Source organism: Eublepharis macularius, chromosome 2 (genome assembly GCF_028583425.1).
Source record: "Eublepharis macularius isolate TG4126 chromosome 2, MPM_Emac_v1.0, whole genome shotgun sequence".
Lineage (NCBI taxonomy): Eukaryota > Metazoa > Chordata > Lepidosauria > Squamata > Eublepharidae > Eublepharis > Eublepharis macularius.
In genome coordinates, this window is record NC_072791.1 from 43895921 (window position 1) to 43912281 (window position 16361).

The 16361-nt window shown below is 45.0% G+C and overlaps 1 protein-coding gene across 3 annotated transcripts; it reads left to right on the forward strand.

The window, feature by feature from the left end:
* The first annotated feature begins 1215 nt into the window (after positions 1-1215).
* Positions 1216-15967, forward strand: ZDHHC22 (zinc finger DHHC-type palmitoyltransferase 22). Of its 3 annotated transcripts, none has more exons than XM_054972631.1 (3): positions 1216-1663; positions 2901-3476; positions 12237-15967. In XM_054972631.1, the coding sequence occupies exons 2-3, from the start codon at positions 2915-2917 to the stop codon at positions 12500-12502; spliced, it is 828 nt and encodes a 275-aa protein (XP_054828606.1). In that variant the 5' UTR covers positions 1216-1663; positions 2901-2914; the 3' UTR covers positions 12503-15967. The 3 variants fall into 3 exon arrangements, with proteins under 3 accessions (XP_054828606.1, XP_054828608.1, XP_054828607.1); XM_054972633.1 differs by lacking the exon at positions 1216-1663 and adding an exon at positions 1712-1860; XM_054972632.1 differs by lacking the exon at positions 1216-1663 and adding an exon at positions 2217-2421.
* The last annotated feature ends 394 nt before the right edge of the window (positions 15968-16361 follow it).

The window sequence follows — 16361 nt, forward strand, 5'->3', positions numbered from 1 at the left end:
ACTCTCTGCCAGTTGGTTAGTTGGTAGGAGCCACCACCAGCCTGATGAAGCTGCTCTAAGCAGCAAGGTAAGTGGGTTTTGGAAAGGGAGGATGAAGTGACCACAGCAACTTTCAGAAATTACATTATTGATGATGTCATTGGGAAGCTCAGGGGAGCAAGCCTATATTTAAGACTCCTGAAAAAAGGTAGAGTCCAGTAGCACCTTTAAGAATAACCAACTTTATTGTCGCATAAGCTTTCAAGAACCACAGTTCTTTTCGTCAGATGTATCTGATGAAGAGAGCTGTGGCTCTCGAAAGCTTATGCTACAATAAAGTTGGTTAGTCTTAAAGGTGCTACTGGACTATTTATTATTTTGCTACTATTTACTACAGACTAACATGGCTAACTCCTCTGGATCTATGACCATAAAAATTGTAACTGAGGAACTGATGCCTACTACCCCATTAAGCCTCGTTGCACTGATGTCTTCATCAGCACCAAGGCAGTATTGGAAACCCTCATCCAAACCAAGCATCACAGTATGCCACCACTTGTTGAATGGGATTCCCGGGCCAGAACCCAGAATCAAAGCAAGGAAACAGGTGTGGCTTAAAGGGATTTTCTCCATGGCTAGCAAACTCTACTGTTCATACCACCTAGTCTCAGGCAATGATGCTCTGACACCCTGAAACAAAAGAAGTGTTAATGTGTCCAACAAAATAAGAGAGGCAGCATTATCACAACTTTGTGCTCTTCTGTGTTTGTACAGCTGTGTTCTGTATATACTATTTAAGCAGTATTCAGTAGGTGTCAGTGGAAACCTTTGACCAATCAAGTATTTAGTCCCAGAATACATTATTAGTGTGAAGGTTATGAAAATGAAAAGGAAACCATATTCATCTTCCTTTTACTGTTTCTTGCCTTCTTTTTCTTCATCTGTTCCTTGTTAAGAGAAGAGCCCAGCTCCTTATTAAAACCCTGGATGCACAAACACTTGCTTCCTGACTTATTTTCCCACTACATGCTAGAATAAACTCTGTCCCAGACTCTGGATTTTTACTATATCTAAAAGACATAATAACACCCCCTCAAACTTTCTGACCTTTGCTTTGTGGGGACGGGACGGGGGAGGGGTAGCATCTGGCAGCTGTTGGAGAGCGCCAGATTGTTGTGCTAGCAGGGAGCAGGAGATGGTTGAGAATAGGAGGGGGTCAGTTTCCTCCTTGTCCACTCGAAGGCTCAATACTTTCTGGGGCGTTCAGGAAGAGGTGGCCCGGGCTTCTGCGGGAGAGGCTGGCCAGGGGGACTCCAGGCATAGGTGCATGTCTTTGGGATGTGCTCTGAGAGCTCTTCTGTCCCGCCATTCCGGAGGGCGCTGCTCTCGGTGGTGCTGAAGGGACAGCTCCCCACAGCGCTGCCTTCGGGGTGCTGAAGGGACGGACAGCTCCCCTGTCTAAAGCGAAGGCGGATCCTGCCGGGGCCGAGGAGGGGAGGGCTCCCCACTGAGCCCTGCGTGGCGGGTGGTATAGCGGTGCTGCTCACGGGAGCTCCCTCGGCGCCTCTGCTGTTCACATTGCCGGCTGCTGTGAAAAAGAAGGCAGCTGGCCTGAGCCTCCGCGACGCGCAGGGCGGCCGGTGCTGAAGGGACAGCGGCTTCCTTTCATTCCCCCAACATCCAGGTAAATACGCGGTGGGGGGGGGGGGACAGCCCCGAAGGCGGCGGGCTCGGGGGTTGCTTGCCGGGTTATTTGCAGACCAGCCTGGGGCAAGTGAATGTGCAGAGCCGGGAAACGACGACTCCTGGCAGGGCTCTCCTGAAGTCACCGGCCAGCCAGGGCTGAAGCGCGGGCACAGAAAAGTTCCCAGCGGCTACCAGGTCGTGGAAGCGCGAAGGGCTGATGTGCAAAGAGCTAAGCCTCTTCCCATAAGAATCCAGCTCTTAAGTTTGCGTTTGGAGGGAGGAAAGGAGGGAAGCAGCGGCTGCTAGGACCGACTTCTCTATTCGTTACTATTTCCAGTAATTAAAACACCCAACCCGAATCTTCTACATTTTAAAATATGTGTCGTACCCGGATTTGTTTCCGAAGAGAAAGCTTAGCGGAGAGAGGCTGTGTAGAGGGGTGGGTGGGGAGGAAGGGGGAAGCGCTAGCTTTGCGGGAACACCTCCATGTTTGGGTGTCTGTGCGCCCCAGCGCCGGGGGCGGGTGGGAGTGAGTGTTTGACTGCTTTATTTGATAATGTGCATTGACTGCACAGCGAGGCCAGACGCACACGCGCGCACACACACACAGAGGCAGGCAGAGCGAAACACTGTCACACACTCACACAGAGGGGCTCCTTTGCAGAGTTCCTTACGCACCGCAGGAGCCCGGCGGCACTTAAGCAGCTGTGTTGTGTACTGCCTAATGAGGCGCGGGTCAGGACAACGGCCGTGGAGGTAATCTGCAGCCGGGCGGCAGGAAAACTCGAATTAGAGCGTTGCTTTCGATCCGTACTGCAGTGGATTAGAATCGCTCCCCCCCCCCCGCATCTATCAAGCAGGGCCATAATAATAACCAATGGACCCAACATCGAATAGGAATTCCTGGGTTAGGAAGCGGCAGGGGCAGCTGGGTTCCAGCAGACTGGCCAACCCAAGAGAGACTCTCTCTGGAGACTGCAGACCCGGGCGTACCGGGGCGTATCGGTTCCCGGGACCTAGACCTGAAGCTGGGAGAGTAAAGAGCCAGCCTTCCCTTTCGAGTGGGGGTGGGGTTTGCACTGGAGAGGGGGGTGAGTGAAGCAGCGAGGGAGGGGCCAGACACTGAGAGCCAGGAGCAGACTGGGGTGGGTGGGGAATCCTTGGAATGGGAAATGGAGGGAGCCGTCTATGAGGCCAGGCGGTAATGCTTCTTCTCTCCTTGCTCTCCCCTGCAGGAATGTGATCTACAATGTTAGTTCTCAGGTTCCTCAATGTGGTTGCTCCAGCCTACTTCCTGTGCATCTCTGTGGTGACCTTCGTCCTCCAGCTCTTCCTCTTCATCCCCAGCATGTTTAAGGACCCTTCTGCCACCCCACTGTTCTCCTCTGCTCTGCTGCATGGAGCCCTCTTCCTTTTCCTCTCTGCCAATGCTCTTGGCAACTACATCCTGGTGATCCAGAACTCCCCAGAGGATCTGAGCAAAGGCCCAAACTTGGGACCAGGAGGCGAAGGGGCGGCCAACTGGCCAGATGCAAGCAGGACCCCTGGCTCAGCTTTGCCTGGCACTCACTTCTGTAGACTTTGTGTCAGAGTCACTCAAAGGCATGACCATCACTGTTTTTTCACAGGGAACTGCATTGGTAGCAGGAACATGCGGAACTTCATCATGTTCTGCCTGTACACTTCTTTGGCTTGCCTCGATTCCCTTGTGGCTGGGGTGGCTTACATTTCGGCAGTGCTCTCTACATCCTTTAACAACCCTTTGGCTTTCCTTACTCTCCTGCCTCATTCCATCAGCCAGTTCTTCTCAGGTAAGTATCCCCTTACCTTTAAAGAAAAGGGAAATGTTGGCTTCATCCTGCCCATTTCCCTCCCCGCATCTCTTTGTAAAAGACAATATTACTGTGGGTGGAAGGGTGGGGGAACCATATGCAGACTATGAGGAATGCCTCTTCTTCATGGAGCTCTTATTGGAATTACTTAGTGCTTTGACGGAGCCATCTCCAATCAGAGTGCTGAACAAAGGCCATCTTGAAATGGAGGTGAAGACCTTCCCCAGGCTGCAGCCAGGGCTGCCTATTTATAATTTATTAAGTTCTAAGAAAAGCAATTCCAGAGGGTGAGTCAAGGAGAACCAATACAAGGCTGTCATCTACACAAGACATTTAGCGCACAGTGAAAGGGACTGGAAGGGTTTTTGTTATGTCCTGCACAGAGATTGGTAGCATGGCTTCCCAACGGCTTCTTTCCATTGGCCTGGACTTTAGCTGTGCCCCCATTCCAAACACCATGCATCTTCCTACTACAAATGCAGGAACAGCAGATATAGAAAATCAATATCAGCAAACAATCACTTGAAGCTTTGCTGGGTTTGTATTTCCCAGCAGAGGGAGAGAAGCAGAAGCAATGTGACATGCCCAACTAAGCGAGGCTAGTAAAGGCTCTGGGGAGCAAGTTTGAAAGAAATTCCAACTCTGACCTTTTCAGTCATGATCCAATGGACCCTGCTAGCATGCTGCTTTATTGCCACACTTTCTACCCCTCTTCCCACACTGTCCTCTCTGCCTCAGCTCAGCTTCTTGTTTCTTTTGACCAAGGTTTCAAGTAACTCCCATCATTGTTCTCTGTATGCAGTTTCAAGAATAAATCAGAAACAAGAAGACAAGAAAAATGAGGGCCACTGAAAACACATCTGTGCACACTCTGGGTACACTCATATGCATGTGATGTTCTGAAAATGGCTGTATAAAATGAGATTTCCTCAGCAACCAGCTTGCTATCTGAATGCATTGTGTTCCCTTAGTTTATTGACTAGAATACTTCAGAGGAAGCTGCTGTTAGCACTGAACAGCCAAGGAAAGATTGGGGAAAGGTCACAGTCTATATATTAGGATTTAGATGATCCGTAGGCAAGTTGACTGTAGCCTGTTTTCATTTTAAAAAATCTATATTGTTTGTAATGACTAAGGCCAAATGAATCCAACCAGTTTTTTTATAGCAGGGTGAATTTGTAGAAGTAATAAGTACACAAACATCAATATACTTGGACAGCTATGTAAAGGCAGCTTCCCTCCTGCAATATTATTTTTAGGATGTTCTTTACTCTGAGATTTATTTATTTTTTAAGTTGGATGGATTTCTTAAACTAAAAGCTTGCCAGGTTCATTCTGCTGTTTGGTCTGTGCTCAGGCATTACCAAGTAGAGGAGAAGTGATCTCATCAGGGATCTTAGCTCCCAGATTCTACAGTTCATTCTTCATCAGCCTTCCCATGAGCTAACCCTTGATCACGACAATAGTGTACCTGGGAGTGGTAGTAGCACTGCCCCAATTAGTACTGATACCTCGGAAGCCATGCCATTAATTCAGATTCTGATCAGTCCAGTAGCATTATTTTAGAGGCTGCTTAAATTTAAGACCATTATCTAATGCTAATGACACAAAGAGTAGCAAAATTTCACCGCTGGCCCATCTTTTTTTCCTTGACAATTTCCCCCATTATATTTGAGATGAGAAATGGCCTGAAGGGGAGAGAGAGGAAATGGCTTTTTTATGTTGGTCCATCTATCTCAGCATGTCCTGCTGAAGCAAATTTCTTATGACCCAAAGAATTATAGCTTAGGTAGGCTAGAGTGGATTTGAAATCCCTGCTAGTATCCCAAAACATTGCCAGCATGACACAGCATTTCTGACAAACCCAGGCAATAATAGTGTGAACTATAAACATATATCATATAACCATCATTTGCTTCATGTCTATCTGGAAGAAAAGTAAATTCAGAGGCTAAAATGTGTGGGAGCTGATTGAGGGAGAATGAGAGAGTGCTGCCTTATATCCAGCTGTTGCCAACTTTGTTCTGAATGAATCATCAACATAAAATTTTCAGCTGTTTATTTGCTTACGTCAAGCAAGAGATTAAGAAACTATATGCATTTTCAAGTAAGGGGCTTAGGAAAGATGTTCCACTTGGGAAGAGGAAACAAAAGATTCAGCTCTTCCAGGCCAGTGACTGTTATAAAGATGACCTCAAATGAAGCTCACAGCCTTTCCTGGTAAAACCTCTGTGTGCATTTGCCACCAGAGCCTGAGCAGTGAAAGGGCTTCCAATTAACATTTCTCTCCAGATTTCCAATTCACTCTTTCAAGTCCATCTCACAGCAGAGAAATTAGGGATGCCTGTTCATTGCTTTCCAAAGGAACCGGATCTGTTGCCTAATCTTTAGAGTTCATGATGCCTGCTGAAACTAATAGGGCCTGACAAAGATAGAAGAATAACACTGACTGTAGAAGGTGATGGTGAATGGCTCCTAGAATGACTTGCTCAACAGCTGTGTGCATTATAACGAGCTGTTGTGGATGGCCACCAACATAGATGATTTTAGAAAAAAGGATTTTAAAAATCATGGAAGACTGTAGTTACTAGCAATGCTAGCTAAATGCTCCATGATCATAAACAATATAGCTCTGAATACCAGTGGTTAGGGTGGGGGGGACAGTAAAGGAAAACTATTGCCACCTGGCTGGTGGACTACTTAAAAGCATTGGTTGATGGTCCACTGTTGGAAATAAAATGTTGGTTTGCTCTTCTTACATTGTGTTAATTTTCCTAATGAGGCAAGTCTAGGAACTGTTTTGAATCTGAATTGGAAGAAGCCATTTTATTTACAGATGCAGAGGAGTTAGCCGTGTTAGTCTGCAGTAGCAAAATCAAAAAGAGTCCAGTAGCACCTTTAAGACTAACTAATTTTATTGTAGCATAAGCTTTCGAGAATCACAGTTCTCTTCATCAGATGCATCTGACAAACAGAACTGTGATTCTCGAAAGCTTATGCTACAATAAAGTTGGTTAGTCTTAAAGGTGCTACTGGACTCTTTTTGATTTTATTTACAGTCTATGAAAGTGGGGGATGGCAACTGAAGGATTTATTTAATATCTTATAGGTGGAACCAGAGTGGGGGGAGGGGAACTCTCGAGTGATCCCTGCTAAAATGGGAGGCGTAGAACTAGTTTTCTAATATAATTCTCCAACAGCTCTTATTGACAGAGGTTTGGAAGAGAATAATTCTGACTTTTCTTACCAACATTTTCCTGGGATATAATCTTCAGGTCAAAGTAGTAACATTATAAAAGGTCTCTAGAAAACCCTGAAGGAGTTACTGATGTGAGGTTTGATAGTTATGTAAATATTGTGATGAATATTGTTGAAAACTTTTTAAATAGCATCCATTGCTCTATGCCAGAATTCTCAATATCTCGGTCTCATTTATCCACATTTCCTGATTGATTTGAGTTTCATACATTTCTTTATGTAGCCCCATAACAGTGTAACAATGCAAGTACCATTCCTGTTTATCACAATGCCTAATTGCCCAGTGCCTTTGGGATGTTTCTCAGGCTACTTGGTCAAATGATTTTGCATCAGAGTTCCAGGAGCGATTGATGTGGCGGCCTGTATCTAACCATGTTGTCCCAGAGAGTTAAGTGCATTTATGATTTCTCAAGAAGCGTTGACAATTCCACTTCTTCCTTCAGCTGCAGTCCATTTTGCTCTCTCAAATTTTGTTCCTGGGATACCAGGAGATTCTCAGGAACAGCACAAAGTCTATCTATTTACATTAGATAAAATTCTGGTCTAGTGTTTTCCTCTGTGTAGACTACCTAACTTAAGCTTCTTAATGTGCAGATACATTTGTTATTGTTCTCTTATTTTTATACCTATAGAATTGCTGCCCATTGTGAAATACCACTGCACTGATATAGTCCCATACAGCACTCACTAGGACTAATATTATTGTTTATTTGTTCAGCTTATCTTGCTGATCTAAAGAAAGTTTGAGTCAGCCTAGGAAATATGCTGTTCATTCCACTTGCTTGTAAAGTGGGGTTAGGTTATACCAAAAGGTGCATCTAGATAAGAACAGTGGAACCCTCCTCACCCCCTTCGTGCCTTCCGGTGCTCCATTGCTATAGGCCCCTTTTCTCATCTTGTCTCTAAAGGTAGCAGGAATGAGAAGAAATTTGAGAAAAATGCATGAATTGAAGGAGTTAAGGGAAGGAAGACGGAGCCCTGTGGCGCAGAGTGGTAAGCTGCAGTACTGCAGTCCAAGCTCTGCTCATTACCTGAGTTCAATCCAGGTGGAAGCCAGGTTCAGGTAGCCGGCTCAAGGTTGATTCAGCCTCCCATCCTTCCAGGGTTGGTAAAATGAGTACCCAGTTTCCTGGCAGTAAAGTGTAGATGACTGGGGAAGGCAATAGCAAACCACCCATAACAAAAGTCTGCCAAGAAAACGTGTCACATCTAGTCTGGACCTTAGTTGAACCTATTCTGTTGAAATCAGGGGCTCTGAAGTTAGTCATGACTAGACATGGGCACGAACAGGAAAAAAAATGAACATGGTGTTCGAACAATGAACATTGATGAACATGATCATGTTCACAAACATGTTAGTTGTTCGTGGGGGCCAGCAGGCTCTCCTCCAGCCATCAGGATCCCTACCACACCACTCCCAGAAACCCTACCTGAGCAGGCAGCAGGAAATGTACCAATAATAAATAATAGCTTGGCCCCAGAGCCTGGCAACAGCCCTGGAACCTGAAGGGGTAGATCCCTATCCCACCACACACAAAGAAAATTCAAGCTCCAATGCACTCATCCTGTCTCTCAAACATCAGCTGTCTCTCTCTGAAAGCCAGAGCTGGGAGCCCCCCTCCCCCCTGGTCATTTCCTCTTGTAATAAATTTGGAGCTCCAGTCCACACTTGGAAGGAAGACCGGCCTATAAAGCTAAATTGGACTTAGATTGGGCTTTCCAGGGCAACAGCAGGAGTTCAGACAGAGTTCAGACAATCCCTGCCTAAGTTGCCAAGGGAATTGATTGCAGGTGCCAGACTGCCTGGCTTGACGAACAGCAACAAATGAGGCTTGCAATGACTACCTGTTTGTTTAGAATGGGGCCTCATGAACAGCTTGTTTGTGAACAGCAGATTGGGCTGTTTGTGGCTTTTTTTTAGTTCTTATTGCTGTTTGTGCCCATCTCTAGTCATGACTAATGGATATGCTTGAAGGTGAAAACTACATATACTGGAGGTGGCAATTTCTCTTCTGATCACTCTTAGCAGACATAGTCTAAATGCATCAACACTGCAGAGAAAGCTACTATCATGCCAAAACAGCTCTGGCAGGAAGTACCTGTTTAATGAAAGACACCTTGTTATTTCTGATAGTAAATTCCTATTCCTCGCTCAATAGAAAGTAGCAGAACAATTGATATAATAATTTGTTTTCTGATTTAGCCAGTAAGTCAAAACTAAACCATCTTAATCTAAATTAGCAGTGCTGCATGAAGGACAGAGGGCAAAGACGTTCAGAATAACTGCAGTAATATCATGGTATAATTGGCTGAATTTGAGCCAACACGATCTGTTGGAATCCAGAGAGCTCCTGTCTTGTAAGAAGACTTCAAACTGACCATCATTATTTATTTTCAACCCAGATACATATATGGTTATCTGGTTTGCATACAGTCTCTCTCTATTTGTAGCGATATATATTCATCATGGTTTGGAAACAGCCAGTGCTGCAACTTTCTGGAATCTAAATGGATTGAGGGGACCCGCTGGGAACCCCACATAAACTACTCTGAGCTTTTTAAAAAGAACAACAACATATAGGTAAAATAAATCAGTGCAATGCTTCTCAAGACCCTCCAATTTATCTGTCATCTTTTTGCAGCTAGAAATGAATCTATGAATGAATGCTAAAAATGAATCTAATGAATTAAACCAGTGAATCTATACGAAGAGCCATCGGTGCCTCTCCCCCATTTCTCACTGTCACTACAACCCCAAGCCCAATCCTTGACTCACACTGTACAGAAGAACACCCGAATGACCAGTTTAGAATATGATCACAATTAAGCTACAATGCTTCTTCGAAATCTGATCAAAATCAAACTAGCCCTAGGCTAATATTTTCTTGACATTGAGGAAGTTCCAACATGCAACGAATTTCCTTGCCTGCAATAGCTGTCTAGCGTATCCTCACAGAGGTAGCAGATCTGTGTGGGTGTTCCTTTTAGCAAAGTCCATATTTCTCTGGATCAAGGGAACAATATTCAAGATCTAGCACCCTTTGAAAAAGTGGGTATAAATTGGCCTAGTTTCAATTACATCAGTATTGTTGCCCAGCAAAAAACAAATAAAAATTCTGTGTCAGAGAATGGAAGATGTTTCTCTGAAAGCAAAGGGGAAAAAGCATTTGTTTGAAAGATGCTTGTAAAATAGACAGTTTAAGGTCCAAATATCAACCTGAGCTGTGCTCAAGAGCATGGGCATGCCTAGCTGGATTTTAAACCTCTTTTTTATCTTTGAGAAGCAGACTCCAAACTCAAGAGTCAAAAGTGAACATATCATGATCTAACTTTGAAAGTCCCCTTCATTTAAAAATGGTTCCATGTAGCATGGATGGCTGCAGTTCCAGAACCACAAACCCCAATCCTCAGCGAGTGTTTAGTTGGCCGGTTATTGGATTCCAGTATATGTGAGATTCTCTACAAGACTTGACTAAAAACAGGTAACACTGTGAATATCCTCTATAGCTTGATCACTCCAAGCGAGCACATAGCTTTCAAAACAATGAACTGAAGTTGTATTACAGGGATACCCAATAAATTAGAATCAGTGAAAGAGATATGATTTCTGGTTAGAATTTGGTGTAAAGCCTCCCTGAGTTCCTGCTTGGTAGCAAGGAGGCTAATAAACATTTTAAACAAGCAAGCAAGCAAATAAATAATTAAATAAATAAATAAATAGAGTGTTTCAACCTACTGTATAAATTGAGAGGAGGAATATGTGCCTCTAGCTACAAATTACATCATTTGAGAACCCATTAACAGTTTTATTTTGGGGAGAACCCTCGAAGTTTCTTCTCCTGGCACATCTGCCCTGGGTGATTTGATGTTATTTTAACAGTTTGAACAAGAAGCACTGAAGACTTGTCTTGTTTCTGGATTTCTGAATGGGAATGTTAATACCTTCCCCAAGAAGTAACAACTTTACTATGATGCCCCATTTCTCTAGCATTCTTTGGGCAATAACTTTTCCGTGCTTCCCACTCCATTTTTTTCTGCCTCTTTTTCTCAGTTTTTTCCATGGTCATAGGTCTATCTTTTAAAAATCAGCGTGGGCAAGTCTGCCTGTTTGCTTCTCATTAACAGAAGTTAGTTCTAGCTAAATCCTAACCTGCTTTTGCATGCAGCCACCTACTTTACGCAGGGACATCTTTTCAAGGTCATCCCCCAGTTTTCACACCCCTCCTCTGTGCAAATTTAACACTATATAGAAGGAGCATATGATTTTGCCGTGTGCAAATTTAGCACAGTTTTTAAAAAAAAAACAAAATCCACTGAAGAAGAAATGAGTGGTTATTATGAGAGAAGGACATCTGTGTGTACAGTAAACAGAATATGTCACAGGACTGGTGATGCAGACTAAATGGGCCAGTGGAGGTGTGCCAGTGAGGGCAATGCACAGAAATGCAGAAAACATATGCCCAGATGAAAGATCGGCGGAAGGAGGCTTCCACAGCCAGAGTAGACAGCCAAGGTCTATTTCAATTTGCCTAGTGAACCAATTCACATTTCCATTACATATGTGCCAAATGTCTCTAGACTCCGTTCTGGCAGTAATCTCCAGTCCACATGCTCTTATGGTGGAATTAACATCTCAGCCTCAAACTGTCAGAGTTTGGCATCTCTAAAAACATGCTGAGTCCCAAAGAGGGGAATTAAATACGGTCATGACGAAAGCCTCCTGCTGTCTCTCATACCTTAATCAGGCCAGAGATTCTTCTCTCAAATCATACAATGACACCCTGTTCACAAGTTACACTAGCCCTGTTTACGAGCTATAATGAATATACATACAATTCGTGTACAGTGTACATTTCATTTTTCTTTATGCACGCATTGAGTAATTCTCATGTTACACTCACACATGTACAACTGAATATGTGATTTAAACCCCACATTTATCTGGGTACTGGTAGCTGGTTTAATTTGTTAAGTGAACATGCATTGGCTCGTTCTTAGAAAGAGATATACGCATATACAAGTAATACCTCCAGAACTTTTCTGTACCACCTCCTAACCTAAAGAAACAGAGGAAAGACAGGATTGGTGGCTCATTGCTTTGGGAAACAGTAGCTTTGGAGAAGAAACCAGTTGATGTCAGGAAACATATCAGCCGGTGCCTGGGTATCCATGGGCACCATGTTGAGGACTCTATCTGCTATCTCTAAGCAGCAGATAGAGGTCAAACTCTAAAGATGAGTTACAAATCTCTCTCATGGTTCAATCCACCATCCTCTAGTATCCTATGAATATTTGCTGTGCTCCTGGATCACACTCATCCCAGACCACAAAAAACCACCATTTGTGATGTGTGCACAACCCTTTATTTCCAGGACTGTAGCTTGGTTGTTTCTGGATATATGTGAACAATGGTGCGGGAATGTTGATATAACCTTTTTCTCCTCTCCTTCCCCCTCCCCTCCCTTGGTTGTGGTTCCGTAGGAGCTCTTCTTAGCTCAGAAATGTTTGTCATCCTCATGCTATACCTCTGGCTGGGAATTGGACTTGCCTGTGCTGGCTTCTGCTGTCACCAAATGCTGTTGATCTTGAGAGGACAAACTCGATACCAAGTGCGGAAGGGGACAGCGGCACGAGCCCGGCCCTGGAGGAAGAACCTGCAGGAGGTCTTTGGGAAGAGGTGGCTGATTGGACTTCTCATCCCCATGCTCAATGTTGGAAGTGACTATCACAGGCAGAAGGAGAAGTGATACTTCCCAGCATGCATAAATGCATGGGTGCACACACGTGCACACGCACACACACACACACACTTGCTGTCCATAAGGGAATGTGGCACTTGGGGTACTTGTATTCCCCCCCATCTCTCTCCTTTGTGACTTATAAGAGTGGAAGGCAATTAGCAAACCAGCTGGGTCCATGCTGTGTTTTAGAAGAGGTCAGCGACCGTTCAGATGGCAAGAATCTCCGGTTTGCTAGAAGTATTAATCAGAGCCCTGAATCATTCTCACACTTCCCCTCTCCCTTCTTCATCAGTACCTGCCCACCTTGCCTTTTACGCTTAGCAGCTGGAGTGGCATCTTCCACCATCTAAAAAGGCAGCCTGGGTTGGTGTGAGTAGGTTGTAAGTACAGCAGACAGTTCCTGTGGGATTTGCCAATGGAGGCTTTTTGCAGCTTAAAGTGACCCCAATATAGCAAGATGCCAGTGTCACCAGAACAGCCTCTTGTGGTTGGTTGGTCAAGCCCTTTTCAGGCACAAGGAATGAAAACTGCTGGGAAGGCAGACGGAGCTTGCCTGCCAGGCTCTGGAATGGAAAGCACGTATCTGCCCACTTCCTAATCACCTCCCTGCCTTCCAGTGTGCTGGGATGGTAGTTAATAGCTTGACCATGTGGCCTGTCAGAATAGCAGTTCTGCTGGCTGATGGAGTGTGGGGTGTGTGTGCGTGCCTGCGTGACACAGAATTAGGCTCGTTTGCAGGCCTCCTGCCCAGATCTCTGCCTAATAGCAGTGCTCCAAGCCCATCTGGTTCCAAGGATCAACAAGCAAGATTACTGGAGTTGAGCACAGTGATACCAAGCAAGCAGAGAATGAGGGCATGAATTGAAAGGTCACACTTCAGAGAGTGCTAATGGAAGAGGGCTTTGAGACAACTCAGGCAGGAATGCCTACGAGAGTTTGTGTGGTTGGGGGGAGTGAACGAGCAGAGCTGTGAAAAGACCAAGCAGAGAGAGGGATTTTCTTTGGAAGATGGGCTGGAGACAGGCAAAAGTACCACCCACCCAGCCCAAATGCATCAAGTTACACATGAGAAGCATCACTGCTCAGAGTGGATCGACTCATCCCACTTCTGGTAGACAAGTTTCCTGGGATTTTGTAGCATTTTAAAAAACCTACTAGACTAGCAAATTTGGAAACAACTGGGAGATAAAAACAAGGGTGAATTGGGCTGTTAAAAAGGACCGGGAGTGTTTGCAGCATCAGCCAGGGGCAATGAGCACAGTAAGTGGAAGCTTTCCTACTGCCTCCTCCCATGACATCACTGGCCAGCAGTGGTGTGGGAGGAGGCAGTGGAAGAGGCTCCACCCATTGCCACTCCCCTTGGCTGGATCCATGCCCAGAAGTTCCTGAGGCTTGACTTGCCACCTGCTAACAGCAACCCTTCAGGGTAGGAGCCCACCAGGAATTTTCCCAGTAAGTTAAAGGGCTGATCCTTATCTGGACCAAAGAAGTGTGTGTACATCAAGGGCAACAACACCTGTATCTTTCCACCTGGCCAGAGCTGCCAGGGTCAATTTCAGCTTCTGAGGCTGCAGTCATAATAAAAATAAAAAATGATGACACATGATGCACACGTCGTGAAACTTGGCAAATTTCAACAAAATAAACAAGTGTCTAACCTTGAGGCTTTCATTGATAAGGTTTCCACACCTCCCACTATGTTGAAAGTCTCCTGCTGGCAGTCTCCTTTTCCTGCTGCCCTGAGGGATGGTGGGAGGAAAAAAATGTGATATAGCTGATGTCACTTCCAGGGAAAACCTGAAAGTGACATAGGGTAGCTCTAGGAATCATTGGAAACTCTGTGGTTTTACCATAGAGTTACTGTCCCTGCTTCTTTCTTCCAGCTGCCTTAAAAGCTACTGTCTATCCCCAGCCTAAGAGTAGATTAGTATGAAGTATAATTGTGCATAGGACAGAGAGCAACCAAGTGAGGGAGTGTAGGGCCTCTATGCAGAGCCTTGCATGTAGGGCATCAAATTAGCATTTTGCAATAAGTAACTCGTAGGGATAAAACAGAGGACTACGTATGTTCCCCTGAACTCCAGGGGCAGACTGGTCATTTAACTCACTGGGAAATTTCCTGGTGGGCTGCTGCCTGAGGGCCACTGATCACCAGTGACAAATAAAGGCATGCCCCAGTAATTACGCCATACCTTCCACTGCCAAATGGCTCAGATTTTGCAGCAGCAGTAATAACCAGTTTCAGCTCATCAGTCATCCCCTCTCTGCATTGCCTCCAGGTGGCAGTAGGAGGCAATGGGGGAATGGATGCGCACCACGGGTGCCAGATTGCAGCTGCGTGGCCCCTGCAAGGCTGGCCTGAAGAGCCAAGGGATTCCTCAGCTTGCTCCTGGACCGTTCTCCTGTTCTGCCCCAGCAGAATTCCTTGGTGGAAGGGTACAATAAAAGTGTGATGCATATGTAGCAGTGGATGTATTCCCGTTCTCTCTGCAGTAGGTGCCTTATTTTTTTAAGCTATCACTGTTTCATGTGTCATTCTAGAGATGGCATGGGATTTTGCACGAACTCATCCATTTCTAAAAAGTGGTTCCCAACATAGGGTTGACAATCTCTAGGTAGAGCTTGGAGATTTCCCAGAATTAGGACCAATCTCCATACTACAGAGATCAATTCCTCTGGAGAAAATGGCTGCTTTGGAAGGTGGACTTTATGGAATATACCTTGCTGAGGTTTCTCACCTCCCCAAACTTAGTCCTCCCCAGGATCCACCTGCAAGTCTCCAGGAATTTTCTGTCTTGGAGTTGGCAACCCTATGAGGGTGGAGACCGAGTCTGGGACTCATATGTACAAAACTCAAGCCGGAGTGAACACATGTACAAGACACATCAAATTCACATTTTGCCATCCAGTGTGCAAACAGCAAATTTAAGATTCGAGATTCATAAACTGTCCAAGTTTCTTTTTGGCATTCCCAAGTGGCTTAGTGTTAGGAGAAGAGTGGATAGGACAGCCACATTTGTATTAGCCAACATAGCACAAGCTTACCACGGTTCTCGAGTTGGCTAGAAGAACTGGGGCCAATGAATCCTTTCCTTGCACAAGATGCTCACAGTCCATATTTGTTGGTGGGATGTGATTCAAAGTGTTGTCCAAGTTGCATTTCTCATGCTGGAGTTTAGCGTTTCAATTTACAAGAGGCTTTCGCTGTTGCCCTCTCATGCTGCTTCATAGATATCCAGATGTACACATAGGAAACACATCAATATAATCTTTGCTGAAGAGATGTTCTTACCACAACATTCTCTTCAAGAAATCAACAATGGGATAGATAAACGGTAGCACACGTAGAAAGCAGGCCTTCTATACGAGACGTGCTTGCATGGAAACACCTTTATTTATTTCTCTACCTATCTAATATGCTGCATTTTCACTAATAGATAACAATAAAGTGTATTGATTTTTTTACCATTGTCTCTTCTGTGCTGTGGTCTTTAATTTCTCCATTAAGGTTGGGGAGGGAAGAGGGGCACTTGGGCATCCTTAAATATTAAACACAAGAAGAATCAGGGTGTGAACCTTATTGATTTCCCCTCCTACCTGGTTCTGCAACATGTATCTCTTGAGTAACTATTGTTTGCCTTCTTTATTTTTTACACACAAACACACACAGAGATCCCTATATGTACATATATGCTATCAAGTCTCAGTAGACTTGTGGTGACCCCAACAAGGGGCTTCCAAGGCGAGTGAGAAGCAGAGGTGGTTTGCCAGGACTTTCCTCTGCAGAGGCTTCCCTGGTGGCCCCCCATCCGAGTACCAAAACTGCTTAGCTGCCACGATCCAACAAGACCAGATTATGCTATAC